General features: G+C 39.8%; 2 protein-coding genes across 3 annotated transcripts in view; one reads left to right on the top strand and one right to left on the bottom strand.

Annotated features, from left to right (window-relative positions):
- The window catches only part of BGAL9 (beta galactosidase 9), a 118,345-nt gene extending 110,297 nt beyond the window's left edge, over positions 1-8,048 (top strand). For both annotated transcript variants that reach the window (XM_090000357.1, XM_090000358.1), the window contains 5 exons: positions 3,345-3,455; positions 5,171-5,284; positions 5,751-5,959; positions 7,148-7,496; positions 7,568-8,048. In XM_090000357.1, coding sequence (XP_089856483.1) covers positions 3,345-3,455; positions 5,171-5,284; positions 5,751-5,959; positions 7,148-7,496; positions 7,568-7,708 — 924 coding nt within the window. In that variant the 3' untranslated portion in view covers positions 7,709-8,048. The remainder of the gene's footprint in view (positions 1-3,344; positions 3,456-5,170; positions 5,285-5,750; positions 5,960-7,147; positions 7,497-7,567) is intronic.
- A 171-nt stretch (positions 8,049-8,219) lies between these two features.
- Positions 8,220-11,145, bottom strand: ECHIA (enoyl-CoA hydratase/isomerase A). Its single transcript, XM_090000359.1, has 3 exons — positions 10,671-11,145; positions 8,755-9,037; positions 8,220-8,492 (listed from the first exon to the last, which is right to left on the bottom strand). Exons 1-3 carry the CDS (start codon positions 11,081-11,083, stop codon positions 8,391-8,393), a joined length of 798 nt encoding a protein of 265 aa, XP_089856485.1. The 5' UTR covers positions 11,084-11,145; the 3' UTR covers positions 8,220-8,390.
- Positions 11,146-19,440: the final 8,295 nt, after the last annotated feature.

Here is a 19,440-nt window from a genome sequence, read left to right as displayed (position 1 = left end):
ACTCGAAGAGTACAACCGTACCCGAACTCATAATTATGCAGACAAGAAAATATGCAATGCAGAAGCAATATAAATCTAAGTATATCCAGCATGGACATCTTAATTATTTTAACTTAATTAGGTTCATCAATTGCCCTTTGTGCGACTTTACCCTACCTTGGGATGTCGTGCAGCTGCGTACGCCTACGTGTGAGGATAATATGAGGGTTGAGCAGCGGAGCACGATCGGGACCTGTTGCGTAAATATGCAAGAGTGTTAAATATTCAATTATGTTAATATAATTAATGGTGCAACGGGGCAAGGGTAGAATTAGGCGAAGGCGGCATCGACGACAACGAGGCGACAGGGAATGAGCCACTGTAAAAAACAGCGAGGCGGCAGGGGGTCAGCCCCTGCAGACAACGAGGCGGCAGGGGGCCTACCCCTGCCGACAGCAGCGAAGCGGCAGGGGCTGAGCCCCTGTTGACCGCAACAAAACAGCAGGGGCTGAGCCCTTGCCGACAGCCACGAAACGGCAGGGGGGCCAGCCCCTGCCGACAACACGAGACGACAGGGGACCAGCCCCTGCCGACAGAGAGAGGGAGAGAGCTCAGGACGAGGGGTGACAGAGGGACAAGCCCCTGCGTGCAGAGAATCAAGGGGCAGCAGGGGGGTTATCCCCTGCCCTCCCAGAAGCCAAGAGGCGGCAGGAGGGTGAGTCCCTACCAGCCCAACAAAACAAAGGGCGACAGGGGCATTGCCCCTGCCAGCCGAGATAGGAAGGCGGCAGGGGCACTACCCCTGTGTGCCAAAACCCAGAGGCAGCAGGGCAAGCCCCTGCCTGCCGGGAAACATGAAGCGGCAGGGGCATTGCCCCTGCCTACAGGTGATCTAGGGGTGGCAGGGGGACTGACCCCTGCCAGAAAAAGAGAGACCGGGGCGGGGGTGACAGGGAGGGCAACCGACCTTCCGTCGGTTTCCCTATCACCCATAGGGGTGAGGGGGTGTCGCAGGGGCCATTGGTCCCCTGCCGGCACTCCGGCGCACCCCCAGAGGGAAGAGGGGACGACAGGGGCCCCATAGGCCACCTGTCGGGCCCCCGATGGGCACAGGGAAGGTGGGAGGCCGCGGCAGGGGCTGTGAGCCGCCTGTCGGCCTCCCGGCGAGGTGACGGAGAGGGGGGGTGAGGAAGAGAAGAGGGAGGAGGAGATGTGGCGTACCTGGGAGGCGGTGGCCGGCGTCGGCGTGGGGAGATCGAGGGCGGCGTGCTGGGGGCGAAGGGCTGTGTGCCCTCCACCGCCCCCCTGCAGTGCTTTTAAAAGCCTCAGGGGGGGCGATGAATGGGGAAACCCCGATGGGTTTCCCCTAATCTCCCCGAAATCGAAGGTGGAGGGGGGGAAGGTGTTGCGGCGCTCGAGAAGGGGTTTTCTCAAAATCCCCTTCTCGAGTCGGGTTAACTTAAAACCCTATCGATGGCGGGCCCGGGTCGGGTCCGGACCCGACCCGGGTCTGATAATTTTTTTTTTTTGAAACGTGGGTTTTACATTGAATAAGCTACCCATTCTATTATTTCTTCTTTCTGCCATCTCTTTCTCATGTTTTGTTCATTTAAACGTGTCCTTTCTAATTTTCTTCCAGATATAGCTTGTCCTTGCTCATTTGCTTGTGTTGGTGCTGTTGGAAAACTTGTGGACCCTACTTATAAGTTGCAAAGGTTAAGGAAAAAGGAATGTGTAAATTGATATTCTATTTTAAAAATGCTGATGGATGAATGGACATTCGAAAACATAGGTTCCAATATAATATCTCGATATACTAGGTGCTTAGAAGATATTTCTGAAGTGTGAAAAATTAGGGGGCTAATAGTTTTATGAAAAATGCCCTGTTCTTTCAGGGACAAATGGGAGAAGCCAGAAAAAGTTATGCTTCTCTGTCCTTGTTTATGAGAACGATATGACAGATGTATTGCTGTTAGGACTGTCCATGAAGGTGTGAATCAAGTGAACGGACCCAAACTTCCTTGGTCACACTCTTAAGAACAAATTTTATCATGAGTTAATAGTTTGTAGCTAAAATAGCTTATGATACAATACAAATCAGCGAATTCAGGCTGATTCACACCGATAGTGACAACATTGGGATTGCTAGCACCCAATATCCCAGTGCACAGGGGTGGGATCTTTCAAGCTAAAAGGATTATAGTGCATTCAGAGTGTTGGATTGTGTGCTGTTTCTTATTTGTTTTTCATCCCCTAAAGTGAAGAACCCAGTAACTGCATTTTCAACCATTTAGTAAGGCTTGTATTTCATAATAGCATGGTTGCTTTACATATGTGCTGCCGTTTGAAGATTATATCTTTTCAATAAAACTTTAGGGTGAAGTAAATCTTTCACATGCCTTACTCTTGATAATTTCTTGTTTTTTAGTCACTGTCCTTTTTTTCTTGTATAGGCATACCAAAACTCATGGTTTTGTCCAGAGTTACTGGAAGCTTCTTAGATAGGTGGGATACCCGCTTCCCGGGAACTCACTTCGGAAGCACGATACTTCTCGCTTCTAAAACTTGATAACAATTTTGATTCTCCCACACTTTCCACGTGCTTCTTCCATTCTTCTTATATGTTCTCTCACTATACTTTTCTTGTTTTTTGTGTTTCCTCTCATGCTTCTCACTCACTCCCATGTGCTTTCTCTAAATTGACAGTGATCATTTTTATATTTTAAAAATTTAATTCTTACACTAAAAAATCATGAAATTTAAGAATAGTCACTTTTATTTTAGTTTTTATTTGCGTTTCATTTCGATTTTCATTCAATTATTATATTGTTTTTTTATCCCTTGCTTCCTGCTTCCTATACATTTTCAAATGCATCGCTTCTCGCTTTCACTTCCCGTATCGTTTCCTGCTTCTGTTTGGTTTTGTCTTATTGTGTCTTTTTCAGCACTATTTGTTTACTTGTAACAAATTGGAATGACATGACTCAAAAACTCATCAATCAGCCATTCTCTTGGGATGCTATTTGGCAGTGGATTTGTTCATTGATTTGGTCATTATTATTCTTTTGGGTGAATTGCATACCTATTGAAGCTGAGTCAAGGAAGCATGGTTTGTCCAACATTTTACACATAAGTTTGATGGTTATCTAAAAAGAATGAGACCACATTGAAGTTAGTTTGGTTACTATGGTATCAAGTTAGGTTTCACCTCTGTTGACTTAAGTCATTGTTGCATTTCAAGTTCACCTACAGTTTCCAAGATGATGCATATAAGGACCCCTTGGATGATAGCTTTGTCAGCACGGATCCATAAGCTATGGTTTGTAGGTAGTAACTTATATTGATATTGAAGTTCAACCTTGCAGAATTATGGTGCTTTCCTTGAAAATGATGGAGCAGGACTGAGAGGGCAGATCAAACTCATAGGCCTTAAGAATGGGGTTCAAAACCTTTTGAATTCACTATGGACCTATCAAGTAAGTTCTGTAACTTGAAAACTCTATGTTGATAGAAATAATATCTCTTAATCATTTTATATCAAGAACAAAATGCCTTCCTCTGGATGTTTGATGTGTCTGAATTTTGTTGTTGAGAAGCTATTTCATGGCCGAGCTGATTTTTTCAATTTTTTTCTAGTGGAGCAGTGATTTTAAGATCTTTCTTTTTCCCTTTGTTGTCAAAATCTTTGTATGTAGGTTAATCAATCTGTTATCTTTTCCTATACACTGATAATAGGTGTATGACCACTGTCTTGATTTGTACATCCTGCTTTCCAACAATTCCTAGATATTTAGTAGAAATTTTTGCTATTTCCTTTTGATATTTTCCTATTCTCTGCTTGCATTTTGGTTACCTTCATGGATGATTGGACGCCTTATGTAGATATTGTTTCAGGCTTCCTTCGTATCACTGTCACCAATATCGCCAATATATTGAAATTGTCGCAAAATTATCAGCTATTTCAAGGTAGCTGATAATATCGGGAATATATCGTGTTATTTTCAAAATATCGCAATATTTTCAAAATATCGCAATATTTTCAAAATATCACGATTTTTTTAAAAAAAAACTCTTTTTTTTATTTTAAGTTTGCATTTCCTATTTTTTTGTTTCTTTTATATTTTAAAACCTTTAAAACATGTTTCTTTATATTTTTGGAAGAAAAATAATGCAAAACTCATTATTTCTTAGTTTTTTTGTTGTTATATATATATTTTTTCATTTTTTTAAACTCTTGAGATTTATCAACTTTTGAAAATCTCTCTGAGAAATACCCTCGCCAAGAAATTACCTTTAACGATACAAGTGACTATGCTTCATATATAACCAATTAAATAAATGTAGGTCATGACACTACAACACGGCAGATCGGTTGCCGTACCTGTGTCGATGCATACCGGGCGCAGTGCAGGTACACCGCACTGTGTTGGGTAGGGTCTAATGCAGACCTGAACCTCAAAAAAGAAAAAAAAAGCAAAATCACCCCTCCCGAAACCCTCGACTCTCTCTCTCTCTCTCAACCTGGTCTCGTTCCAGGGACCCAGAGGGGTTGGGGGAAGGGGAAACGAGAGGGGGGGGGGGTGTAACCGGAGGGGTTTGGGGAGGGGAAATGAGAGAGAGAGAGGCGAATAGAGAGAGGGGTAAATCGAGAGAGAGGAGAAAGATGAGAGAGAACATAATGGGGGTTCTTCTTCAACCTCCTCCTCTTCTTCTTCTTTGAATCTGCCCGAGAGAGAGAGAGGGAGGCGGTGGAAGACTCTCCTTTTTACCCTCCCCCCCCCCCCCCCCATTTTATTAACTTTTTACCTACACCTCCCTCCTTTATTCAAAATTTCATCCCACTAACTCCTTTTTTACTAAAATCTCTTCCTCTTTTACTAAAAACTGCATTGCACTTACAAACTATTATTTGGATCTTGCATTGGACCTACACAATATATATATATAGTGTCGTGCCGTACCTATATTTTTTGAAATTGCTGTGTCGTACTCTCCATGGCCGTACCCGTACCCAGGTGACATAGAGGTCATGTAATTTCTTCACTTTGAAATTGCTAGTTTAAAGCTTGAGTTAAATGTCATCTAGTTAGTTAATAACATGGTTGGATTTATGTTAGAACATTTGTTAATTAAATTTTTGGACAAATGGAAATTTTCAATTGAATTGATAAAATTTTATGTCTCCTCTCAGGTTGGGTTAAAGGGAGAGTTCCTAAAAATATATGCTCCTGAAAGCCAGAGAAGTGTGAATTGGTCCTCTGCTTTACCCTCAGACCCATCTACTTCTTTCTTCACATGGTACAAGGTATCTTGGTTTCTTTTATTTGATGACACTTATTTGTTGTTTCCATTAGTCGAAGTCATGACAATACAAGTTTTATGTTATTATTTGTAAGGATAATATGTTTTCTATCATAGCCCTTCCCCCCCCCAAACCGGTGGGAAAATTGCTCATTTTCCTATGGAATTGAGCATTTTCTCACATGTGTGAAACAAATGCTTCACCAGGTGGGGCCCCATGTTTTTCCTTATGGAAGCACCTTTGGCTCTATACACATTCCTTGTTGGAAGTTCTATCTAGCCTTGCATTGTTTTTCAATATTAATAGTATTTCTTGATTCTCATTTTTATCTTGTTTCTTGTTATAAATGGTGCACAAATATATGTTTAAATCTTTGTTTAATTTTATCCAATCTTATTGAAAATTGACTATAGGAAACACTGTTGTCTGGTTCTGCATTTCCAGAAACTGACTAATCTTCTGTTAGTAGGCAGTATTTGATGCTCCTGATGGTACAGATCCAGTTGTAATTGATTTGGGAAGCATGGGAAAGGGCCAAGCTTGGGTTAATGGAAACAACATTGGAAGGTATTGGACTCTAGTTGCACCAAGGAATGGATGCCCTTCACATTGTGATTATCGTGGAGCTTATAATGAAAACAAGTGTTTAAAGAACTGTGGGAGACCTACTCAGCGCTGGTATGTTTTTGGTGTTTACTTGGAAAACAATAGCAACAACATCAATAATAATAATACTAAGTAATAATAACATTAAAGAAAGTGATCTGATACTGAAGTCCATGTCTTCCTTATATATAAGATGTAAATGATATGCTAGAAATGTGTAAATAGATCATTCACAATTGAATCTTTTTTCTTTAAGCTCTTTGATCAGTGGGATGATTATAGATGCAATAACAATCATTCTTTTTTTCTAGTGAGAAACTTATTTGTCTTTTAAGACACACACACATATATGAGAGAGAGAGAGAGAGAGAGAGAGAGAGAGAGAGAGAGAGAGAGAGAGAGAGAGAGAGAGAGAGAGAGAGAGAGAGAGAGGCCTCTGTGCACCATCTTTTTTAGAATTTTCTAGGTAAATAGTACCATTCATACCTATATTGCATCCTGTACCCACACCCATACCTATGTGACAAAGGTCAGCCAAATTCTCTGATTGGAGTGCAAGCCTATCAGAGTCAACCAAATCATAGACTCGAGTCTTTATAAATTATAAGTAACCAGTTTACTCAACATTTGGTTTAGACTTTAGAATTAGTGAAGTCTTAAGTCAAATCCCAAGTTTTGAACTGCACTGCTGGGTCTTGTACTGTGTCATAAGGACATGTATTAATGATGAAATGCCAAAAGTGTGATTTGCTAGTTTTGGAAGTTGGTTTTTCTGGGATTTTATTGAGTGCTAAGTTCATGTGTTGGCTTTGTCTGCCCATTATGAACATTTCCACTTACTCAAGAATGAAAGTTCAATTTTATTTGTTCTATATCCATGATATTCAACCTGCTTGTCTACTATTTGTATATGTAGGGTCACTACTTTCCTCTTTATCCACTGTATGTAATTAGACTTGTAGTTGTTGGAATCCCTTTGGGTTCTTGACATTCTTGTTTTTGGTATATAAGAAATGAAGCATTCAACCACTTCCCTTCTTTTGCTGCTGGTTTAAATTATGGGGAGGTTTTGTTAAAGATCCTTTGGACAATCCCATGGTCTTATTTCCAATTAAATGATTCATATTAGACATTAGCCTGTTCGATGATAACCTAGTTGTCGTTTGAATCGAGAAAAAGAGGGAAAAAAGAAGCCAGTTTCATGCTTGCAAAAGCTGTTCTTAATTTCTATGCTTAATAATCAACCTAAATTGCCTGCAGGTATCATATCCCAAGATCATGGCTAAAGGAAACAAACAACCTGCTTGTCCTCTTTGAGGAAATAGGTGGGAACCCATTGGAGATATCAATCAAGCTGCAAGCTACTGATACAATCTGTGCCAGTGTCTCAGGGTCCGACTATCCGCCTCCTCGCATGTGGTCACACCCAGATGTCATTAGCGGTGAAATTTCAATCAAGGAAGTAGCTCAAGAGTTGGATCTACATTGTGATTATGGTCAGATAATCTCTTCTATAGTGTTTGCCAGTTATGGGAACCCACGCGGTAGCTGCCAAAAGTTTTCAGAAGGGCAATGCCATGCTTCTAAATCATTCTCTGTTGTATCTGAGGTATGTATTCATTTCATAATTTACAATACAGAAAGTGTTCATAATTTCCTCACTGTGTTGATATCACTCAGGCGTGCCAAGGGAAAGAAAGATGTACCGTCAGTGTTTCAAACGAGATGTTTGGTGAGGACCCATGCCCGGGAGTTGTAAAGACTTTAACAGTTGAAGCAAAATGCATGTCAGCTTTGGATATCAACATTGCTCATCTATAAAGCTACTCCTTTTATACTTCACCGAACTTTAATGTGCCATCCGTATTGGGTACAGTCAGTCGAATTTAAATGGAGAGCCGATCACATAAATGCCGCGGCAATTTAGTCGATGAGCGGCGAGCCCAGGATCATAGATTTGGGAGGCATGTGATCCACATGTATGGTGAATTGCAGGCAAAAAAGCCACTGAGAAAGCCCTGGTCACAGGCCAGATACTCATCAGCAATGCTTATATAATTTCTACTTAGTTCAAACAAACGTTTTATTCTTTTGCAGTTTCTTATCTATGTATATATTACATTCACATGATTGAACTACGTGCTTTGATTGGCCTTATGTATTAGGTTTGTTGGCAGATTGCAGTCTGCCACATCTGTTCAGAGTTCAAATATCCCATGCCCTTCTGCTACACAAAACAATCAATGAAAGATTCGAGGAATGCTCTCAGCCATGAATATGGATGGCATGAAATCTAAGAAACAAGATGTTCAATGTAAATATAAATGAGGTGAAAATAATGTGAAAACATGTAGCAAGTGATTATGAATTATGATCATTATATTGTTAATCCCATGAACATAAGCTTTTATTTTTCCAGTATCTTTACAAGAGGCTATTGCGCAACTGATTTATTGATAATCATGTGATTAGTGAGATCTTAAGAACAGATCAGCAACCATTTTTACATCCTCGAATTCGGCTTTGAACTTCGCCCTGCTATGAATTTCTTCATCTGCTCAAATTGCTGCTTTGTCATCCCATCGTAAAATTTGTGCGCTCTATCCTGAAAAAGGAAAAAACAAACATTGTAATACTATCAAACGGATTCATAAACAGTACTTGATAGCTTATACCCGCACAAAATCTGGCCCAAACTGACTGATCTGATAGAATCTGACCAGGCGAATCCGGGTCCAGCCCAGATCTCTAGTTCGGTTTGGATTAAAATGTCCCACTGGATCTTGACTCAGACCCAAAGCAAATTATGGGCCAAGTGAGCGTTAAAGGATCAGACCCCCTCATGGTGATTAAGCAAAAAATTTCACCTTCTCTAAAGCAAGAGCATCACCAAGATCCATCTTGAATCCATCATTTATCACGGCCTTGTACCTCAGAACCATATCTTGGTTGTTCTTCACTATCCTCTCTGCAACTTCTTGGGCCTTCTTCAGCACTTCTGATGGTTCTACCACGTGATTAACAAGCCCCCATCTCTCCGCCATCTCGGCCGTCACCACCATGCTCGACAGCGACACTTCTCGCGCCCTGTTTGGGCCAATGATCCTTGATAGCTTCTGAGAGAGGCCCCATGAAGGAAATATACCGAACCTGCATCCCGGGGGTCAGGAAGAACAAGGCACACGATGGAGTAAGGCCAGTGGGGTGTCAACGGGTCGGGTTCGGTTCGGACCCAGGTAAAACCAGACCCAGACCTGATTTGAGACACTGGTACCAGATCCAGATCCGGGTCCAATCGAATCCACCATAAGAGAAACCATACCCAGATCCTATAAGGATTACATGAATCAGACACTGACCATACCCGGTAGATTTATATATTTTATCATTTTTACATTTTACAATGAAAAATTGCGAATCTTAGTTGAAACTCGGGTCGGGCCTGGGTCTGGTATGAAAGTTCACAAACCATACCTGGCTCTATATGTTAATTGGACCCATATAGTCCAGCCCGGATTTTATTCGAACCTCCTTATTTATCACCAAACTCTGACCCTATAGGGTTTGGTACGGGTCGGGTCCAGATCAAATCCGACAAATTGACACCCAGTTCTGAAAACCGCTGTGACTAAGGATACTGGATCCGGGTTAGTTACCAGATCGGCAATTATCATTTACCGGTTCGAATATCTAATTATCCGGGCTGGTGTCATCCGGATCTGAGAAGAGATAGGGGTGCAAATGGATTGGTTCAGTCAGACTTCTGATCCAAATCTGATACATTATTTTTTAATACGGATCTTAGAATAAAACTAGATATGTGTTTTTTAGGTTGTATTCGGGCTTATATGGCTGGACTTTTTCCGGTTCGGACTTGGATTTGGATCAATACTTTCTGTAGGATCAGTGTTCAAACAACGGTTTAGTAAACCAAATCAGGCTGGAGCTGAAACCGTTTAACAGGTGGAGCCCTTGTTTTCGGATTTTTGAACCTGGACCCAGTAAGCCTTTCAGAGACCACTAGCTAAGCACGGCAGATCTGGCTTTGGCTGTTCACATCCAAATCCAAAAAAATTCAAATCCGATGGTAGTCCCAAAGGATATGAAGTATTTGGTAATACCCAAATCCTACCATATCCAAAGTTCCAAACTGTTTAGGTCTGACGAGCAGGACCTGACTCGGACCTGAATACCTGGGTATGTACAAAAAAATGCCGACCGAATAATTGGGATTGACCCGAACCTGACGTGAGTAATATGTGAGTTGGGTTTGAATTATGATTTTTTTTCGAATATCTGACACGACCCGGATTGACCCGAGTATTTTATACGTACTTTTTGACGAAAATAATCTCCTTAAATTATACGGATCTGGGTTTAAAATTTCTTATCTTGAACCGACAAAACTCGAATCCAAGCGACTAGTTAAGAAGGCGGGTTTGGGTACACACCCTGATGGGTCCAATATCCAACCCATTGACAGCCCTAGATATATCCGATTGAAATCCACCACTTTATTTTTGGATATGGATCTTAAAAAATAAAATCCATACGATCAATTCCGATTCAAATCAATATTATACTGTCTGTACTCTTCGGACTGGGATACGATTTATCATGATGCGGACCTTATCCGACCCGTTTAAATTTCGAACCAGTTTCCGATCCCATTACATCGACTCGGAAACAAACGAGTTGTCCGGAAAGGTACCCGATTCCCGAGTCGAAACACAGCGCTCCGGAAGAAGGAAACCGGAAGAAGGAAACCGGAAGAGAGCAGTACCTCGAGTGGGTGTCGACGAACTTGGCGTCCCTTCCGGCGACGAGGATGTCGCAGGCGAGGCAGATCTCGAATCCGGCGGTGACCGCGAAGCCGCTGACGGCTCCGATGATCGGTTTCCGGCAGCTCTCCATCTGGAAAATGGCGTCGGTCTCCCGATCCTTGACGTCCCCCTTGAAGACTCCCTCCGCGGCAGTCAGGTCGACGCCGGAGCAAAAGGCTTTCCCGGCGCCGTGGATCACGATCGCCTTAACGGATTCGTCGGCGTCCAGCGACCGGAATCCCCTCGCGAGGTCAGTGATCATCGATCGCGTCAGCGAGTTGAGCGATTCCGGCCGGTTGATCTTCACCCACGCGATCCCGTCCGGCCTCACGTCGATCTGGATCGGCGTGTTTTCCTGTGCCATAGCGTCCATTTCCGGCCGCCGATTCCTTTTCCTCTCTAGGGTTTCTCTCTAGGGTTAGCAGTGCTAAGCCAAAAATAAAAAACCACAATCCCTGACCATATAGGGATGGCAGTGGATTGGCGAAACTGGGCCCCGCCCCGTTTGGAATGGGGATAGAGGACATGAAACGGGGATGAATGTTAAAATCAAAATCCGTGTGGGGATGGAGGCGGGGATGGACTTATGCTTTCCTCCGCCCCGTCCCGTTCCGTCCCCAATACTTCTAAGGATGACAATGGACCGAGGAGAAATGGGGTCCCACCCCTCCTCGCCCAGTTTGGACCGGGAATGGAGGACATGAAACGGGAATGGAGGCAGGAATGAAAGTTAAAATCCAAACCCGTGCGAAGATCGAGGTTCAGTTTTTGAGACAGGGCGGGGGTGGAGACCTTGTCCCCCGCCCTGACGCCCATCCACTGACATCCCTAACCACATATTGGCAGGTCTCTATAGCACTAAAACCTAAGGCATGTTTGCAACCCCTGTGATTTTGTAACTTTCTCATATTTTTTGTGATTTTAAATCACATTTTAAAACTTTCACACAAGCACAGCAAACATGTAAAATTGTGAATCCCCATCTGTGTACGTTGAAGCTTCAAAGCTTGTAAAAGTTTTATACAAGTTAAACCCCCTGAATAACTTTCAAGACTGTTAGATGCTTAACTATGAATATGTTAGAGCAGTGACATACATGACACATTTTTACATTTTCATACAAATCAAATTCAGGACATAAAAGCAAACATGAGAAAGTTATAGACTGAAAATGTAAATCACATTATTCTCTCTCCCAAAAAAAATGTAAATCAAGTAAATGATTTTCTCAAAGCTAAACTTTACTGCTGAATAACAAAACAAACATGCCATTAAAGTTTCCTCTACCAATCAAAGGGTATTCCCAGTTTCAACCTTGCGGTAAGGAATACCTTGCATGGATTTAGAATCATGGTTATCCCATGTCAAGTGACAAACCGCAGTGGCTCCTTGTTGAGAAAAATCATGTGAGCCTACATATGACAAATCACACATTATAGGCTTTATAGGCCGTCTATGGTTTAGGGCTCACTTTACGTGATATGATTAGGTTGAGCCCATAGGATATCTTATATGGTATGGTCTTATTATGTGAAGAGACTGCTTATGCCTTTATATGTTATTTTTTTTATTCTGTGAAAGATTGAATTGAGAAGAGACTCTCAGTTGACGACAAATTAGGTTATGATCCCCAAACCATATATAAAAGCTTTTTCTCTTTAAACTTTTCATCTACAACAAGAAAAATCAGTTCCACTCATAAGGTTCAGAGAAAGAAAAAGGACCACGTATATTGGTTTTAGAAGATCATATCAATCAATGATCTACCATAGCGCCAATGAACTCAGGTACGCTTCCGCATTGAAATTCGATTTATGTTTTGTTTTCAACGATTTGGCGTGAACATGCATATCGATCTTTTTAGTTTTTCAGTGGATTTAAAATCCAATAATTGATATCAAAGATATCTTGTTCTCGTTAAATCATTGAAAAAATTAATCTAAATATGTATTTCATATTTTTTTGGTTGACGATGACGTTTTATTTTGATCACTGTCAAGGCACAGACAAAGGAGGGTCGATCGGCTCTTCTCGCGTTGTTCAGACGTGCCTGGGTGCAAGATGGGCCGATCGGCCCTCACCACTATTTTTTTTTTTTGCAAAAAGGAGGGAGGGTTGATCGTCCCTCCCTCTTGTGTATGCTGGATCGCAGCTGACGGGCAGGGAGTTTTTCACTTTCAGTCTTCCGGTTAACGGGCCCTTTCCATAAGCAGGGCGGGAAGGGCCGAAAGGCCCTTCTCTTTTGGATGGACCAGACGAGATAGCCCTTTCCTCGTCAGGAGGTTGGATGGAAGAGTCGAACGGCCCTCCCCTATCTTTTCTTGTTTGTTTATCGAAAGGATGTCGTCGTTCAAAAATATCATTTGGCCAACGGCAAAGGCGTTTTACACTACCTTTGCTGGACAGGGGGTGTCATCCGATCGGTCTACTGAAAGGGGTTTCACCTACTTAGATAGTCAGTGAGAAGGGCACATGTTCATTCATACCTGAGTTCACCGACATTCAGAGCTAATTTCGGTGATCGCCAGATGCACTCGGTTTGTCGGCTCCCCACGAACCGTTCTTTGTTGTTATTGCTTTTGGGTGCAGTCGTTCACCGGATTATGCCTGTTAGTTAGCATCCTGGGCCAGATTCAGCCATTATCGTCGTCTTCTGAGGGCCGACAACATTTGACATCTGGTTCAACCCTCTGCCGACAATGTCTTGGCCATCAGGTGAGTCGTTCAGGCGAGTTTACTAGTTCATCCTTTAGATGATGCAGCATAACTTAGGGCTAGTTAAACCTTCACCTGAACCGATGACTCGGGTGATTTGGCACTGTATCACTGTGTAGGTCGGTTCAACACACCATTAGACGACTTGATCGAGTAGACCGATTGGGTTGTCCGTCCTAGGCCGGTTCGGCTATTTGGTACAAGACAGTTGCTGGGCCAGTTCAGTCACTTGTACAGGGGCAGTTCGACAGCCAATCTCGGGTCAGTTCAGTCATTAGGTTCCAGCAGATTGGATCATTAGGGATTGACCGGTTCGAATATACTGTGCAGAGCCAATTCGGCCATGTGTGTGCTGGGTTCTAGTCTCGCCAGTGACCCGAGCCATTTCAGTGCTCTATGAGGGGTCGAATCGGCTGAGGTTGCATTAGGGGGTTGGAGGCCTAATGACTCAGTTAAGCCTCATTCAGTTAAGGAGCTAAACTGAGTCAAGTGCGGTTTTGTGTGGGTCAGGCTTGGTTAAGACCGACCCACTGCACAGACTTGCACCCGACTACAAATTACTGGGTCTGACCTGATCCAGATCAGATCAGTTTTGACCTGCAGGTAGGTTCGGTCAGATCCAATTGGTCGGACCCATGCACAAGATTTAAAATAATAAAAAAATTAATTTAAGAGGATTTTATTATTTTCAAAGGCTATTTGGTGTGCTTCATGTGTCATTTTGGTAGGACATCTTCGGTTATTTTTTGACCCTATACAGATAATGATTGTGCTTTCTTTATGTTCATATGCATAGATTAACGTATTTGAACCTCGATATTCTTTTGATTTAGAGTTCGATATTCTAAATTGAATTGATTGAATCAATATGTTGCCAAAGTAACCTCTATTGTGTAGATTAGCTAGTTTTGAAATATTGTGATGTTTATATATTTATGGTTCATACGAATAGTGATCGACCCAAAGGAAGATTACTATTTGGCTGAACCCAAATATATATTTTTAGTAATAAATATAGGACAATTGTATAATTTTCTATGTGAATAACGAGTCGGTCTAAAGAAAGGCTCATTATTTGACAGGACTAATTGTCCATGTTTGATTACTGTTTTGAGAGTATCACTTACAAATTGATATTTCTGTCTAAAGACTAAATGTTAATGTTGTGATGGAGTTCATCATAGTTTAAATATGCTATTTTATGTTAATGCATATGAAAATGTATGTTAATCGTGAGTTTGTTTTGTTCTTGATTGAGTTAATACTTCTGCTTCTTCGATATCTGCAAACATTAATTCTATCCATGTTTTGAGTTGTTCCAATTTAAAAAATTGAAAAGAGAACATTATGATTGTTCTCAAACACATGAATTTGAATCTTGCACTACGAAACAATAAACCGCCTACTTATATGGATAGGAGTTTCGTTGAGGATAAAAGGAACTCCGAGCGGTGGGATAGATTTAATCGCATAAGTATCGTAATCATGATATGTATAATTCTTGAATCCTTCATGGGCACTATGTCCAAAAAAGTTAATGCCAAAGGTTTTTTAAGAAATTGAAAAGTGTTTTGCTAAAAATGAAAAAACTGAGACAAACACTCTTATTTCAAGTCTTGTTTCTATGAGGTTTAAAGGTAAACGGAACATTAGATAGTACATTATGAAAATATCCCATCTTGCTTTGAAACTAAATGTACTAAAGTTTGAGTTATTTGAGGACTTACTCACTCACTTAGTTTTGATATCTTTTCTTGTACAATACAGTCAGTTTAAGGTCAATTATAATTGCCAGAAGAATAAATGAACCCTTAATGAGTTCATTTCACACTGTGTGCAAGAAGATGATAAGATGAAGTAAGAGAAGACAAAAAGTGCTCATTTGACAGTAGCCTCTAAGGACAAGTTTAAGAAAAAGAAAAGGACTAAGGAAGTGATTGTGGACCCTCAATCGCAGAAAAAACAGAAAAAAATATGAGGACCCAAAGTTTAGTTGTTTCTTTTACAAATGAGAGAGTCCCATGAAGAAGGATTGTACCAAGTATCATGCTTGACGTGAGAAGAAAGATATGCTCCTTACTTTGGTTTGTTCTGAGGTTAATTTAACTTTGGTGGCAGAATACACTTGATGGATGGATTCTGGTGGTGCTACCACTCACAGAAGTGCGTCTATGCAGGATTGCCTAAGTTATCGATCGTCGATTGATGCTAAAAGATCCATCTATGTGAGCAATGGCAAATCAGTTCAAGTCGAGGCAATAGGGACATTTAGGTTACTTTTAAAGACAGAATTATTTAGATTTGAAAGAAATATTTATTGTGCCATCTTTTAGATGGAATTTAGTTTTTATTTTCACTTTAGATAAATATGGTTATTCTTATTTATTTAAAAATAATGAATTTAAATTATTTTTGGATTCAAATCTTATTGAGATCGGTTCTTTATCTACGATTGATAACCTTTATTTGATTAATATTGTTGCCTCGTATAATGAAACCTTGCATTTAAGCTCTCATAGTACAAAACAAAAATTAACAAATGAGCATTCTGCTTTATTATGGCACAAGCACTTAGGTCATATTTTTAAACAAATAATTGAAAGGCTTGTGTCAAGTGAAATTCTCGATTCCCTTGATTTCACTGACTTTCAGGTTTGTGTTGAGTGTATAAAAGGGAAACAAATAAACATAAGGAAATTAGGTGATGAAAGGAGTATAAACATCTTATAACTAATTCATACAAATATTTATGGGTCAACTCTATGGCTTCTTGGAATGATCAATAATATTTTATTATGTTCATTGATGATTATTCTTGTTATGAGTACTTATATTTAATTCATGAAAAGTCTCAGTCTCTGGATGTGTTCAAACAATTTAAGGCTGAAGTTGAAAACCAACTTGGCAAAAATATTAAGGTCGTCATATATGACCATAGTGGTGAGTACTATGGTAGATGTGATGGATAAAGTGAACAATGTCTAGGGTCCTTTACTAAATTTCTAGAGGAATGTAGGATCGTCTCTCAGTATACCATGCCAAGCACTTTTAACATGAATAGTGTTGCTGAGAGACGAAACATGATCCTAAAGAATATGCTAAGGAGTATGATTTCTCATTCTACCTTACCAGAGTCCCTCTGAAGAGAGGCATTAAAGATTGTATCTTATGTATTGAACATGGTACCATCTAAAGCAGTAACCTAGACCCCATATGAATTGCGGATAGGCAAAAAGCCTAATATAAAGCATTTCATATTTGGGGATGTCTAGCAGAGATGATGCCTTACAGGCCATATGAAAAAAAAATGGATTCAAGAACGATTACTTGCTATTTTGTTGGGTATTCTAAAAGATTCAGGGGCTATAAGTTTTATGACCCTGTGAATAAGTTATTTTTTAAAAATGAAAAACACTTGTTTCTTTGAGGGTGCTAAGTTTGGGAAAAGTGATAAGGTAAAAAATATTACTTTTGAAGAATAATCTATTTCTCTTCCTACAGTTGTAGTTGACAATGATCTAATTTCTATTTTTGTCATCGTTCCCACAAATCTGGATCAAGGCGATGCTTTAGATCTCTCTATCCAAAATCAAGCTTTTACTCTTAGAGTACAAACTCAACAACTTCAAGAAATACCTCAAGAACAAGTGTCATTAAAAAAATACACTAGAGAGAGGAGAATGACAATTTTAGATAATTATATTGTCTTTCTACAAGAACATGAGGGTGATACTGGAGTAAGGGAAGATGATTCAATCAACTTCCACCAAGTCACATAAAGTTGTAACTCTCAAAAGTGGATTGATGCAATGCATGAGGAGATTAAATCCATGAAGGACAATGACGTGTGGGATCATGTCCCATTACCTGAATGTATGAAACCCATTGATTATAAATGAATATTTAAAACCAAGAGATTCAAAGGATAATATGAAAAGATATAAGGTCTTATTGCAAAAGAGTTTACTTAAAGGGAAGACATTGACTATACAAAGACTTTCTCTCCGGTTTCTATGAAAGTTTTTTTTAGGATTATGATGGCACTTGTGACTCATTATGATTTGGAACTGCATCAGATGGATGTAAATACTGCATTCCTTAATGGTGACATTAATGAAACAATATATATGGTCCAACTAGAATGTTTCATCTCAGGTGATGTCAAGAAAATAATTTGCAAATAAAAGAAATTCATCTATGAACTTAAGCAGGCTTTCCGTCAGCGGTATCATAAATTTTATCAAGTTGTCCTTTCATTTGGTTTTGAGATAAATATAGTTGATAAATGCATATACCATAAGTTCAGTAGAAGTAAATATATTTTTCTGGTTTTATATGTTAATAACATATTGCTTGCCAATAATGATATAGGCATACTGCACGAAACCAAGAGTTTTTTGATAAAGAAATTTGAAATTAAAGATCTTGGTGACGCCTCTTTTGTATTAGGGATCTAAATATATCGAGATCATTCTCGGAGTATTCTTGGATTATTACAAAAGAACTATATTGAAATGATTCTGGATAGATTTAACATGAATGATTGCAAACCAGGTGATACTCCTGTTGTTAAGGGAGACATGTTTAGTCTCACTCAGTGCCCCAAACACCAATTTGAAATTAAAGATATGAAACAGATTCCCTATGCATCTGCTATGGGGAGTTTTATGTATGCTCAGGTATGTACGCATCCAGATTTAGCGTACATTATTGAGATGTTAGGCAAATATCTTAGTAACCCAGGTATGGATCATTGCAAAGCAGCTAAACGGGTTATGCAGTATTTGCAGAGAACAAAATGTTACATGCTCACATACAAGAAGTCAGATCAGTTGAAGATCATTGAGTATTTTAATTATGACTTTGTGAGATGCCAAGACAATCGCATATCCATGTCAGATTATATTTTTTTGTTGGCTAGGATAGTGGTTTCTTAGAGGAGTGTCAAGCAGACACTCATTGCTTTTTCCATCATGGCAGCAGAATTCGTAGCTTGTTATGAGGCATTCGATCATGAAATATTGTTATATAATTTTGTCACATTGTTGCAGATTTTGGATAATGTTGAGAGACCACTAAAGTTATTTTGTAACAATAATTCAGTAGTGCTATATTCCAATAACAATAGGAGCTCATCGAAGTCAAAATATATTGACATTAAGTTTCTTGTTATTAAAGAAAGAGTGCATAATGTTCAGATATGAATAAAACATATTGGCACAAACTCCATGATTGTGGATCCGAGGACTAAAGGTTTGCCATCCATGGTCTTTCATGAGCATACTGCTCGAATGAGTATTTTATCATTTTATGATATACAAGTTTAGTGGGAGTTTGTATTTAGACGTTCTATGATATAATAAAGTTTTTTTACCACTTTAGATTAAAGTTAAAGTTTCGGTTACATTCTATACTCATTTATTATGATCTGACTTAAGTTTAAGGACCAGTTGGAAATAGATGTTTAGATTACATTTCATGTAATTTTCATGTTTCACATTCATACTTGATCCATGTCATTTGGTTATGTCAATATACATGATCATTGATGGATCTAATTACGTTATTTGTAATGCTGACCACTTTTGTTCTATGTTGACATGATCAATGGATCACATTGGTAGAGATATCAATTGATAAGATAGTGTTTTTGAGCTCCTAAGGTTATAATGTGTGGTTATTATGTTACATATGTGACCCAAGTAAGAGATTGTTGAGAAAAATTATGTGGGCCTACATATGACAAATCACACATTATAGGTTGTCTATGGTTTAGGGCTCACTTTATGTGATCTAATTCAGTTGGGCCATATGATATCTCATATGATATGATCTTATTATATAAGAAGACCTTTTATGCCCTTATATATTATTTTTTGATTCTATGATGGGCTGAATTGAAAAGAAACTCTCAATTGATTACAAATTAAGTTATGGTCCCCAAAACATATATAGCGGCTTTCTTTCTTTAGACTCTTCATCTACAACAAGAGAAATCAGTCCCTCTCATAAAGT

Source organism: Nuphar pumila, chromosome 3 (assembly GCF_984573655.1).
Source record: "Nuphar pumila chromosome 3, dmNupPumi1.hap1.1, whole genome shotgun sequence".
Classification (NCBI taxonomy): domain Eukaryota; kingdom Viridiplantae; phylum Streptophyta; class Magnoliopsida; order Nymphaeales; family Nymphaeaceae; genus Nuphar; species Nuphar pumila.
This window is presented reverse-complemented; position numbering and strand designations above follow the sequence as displayed.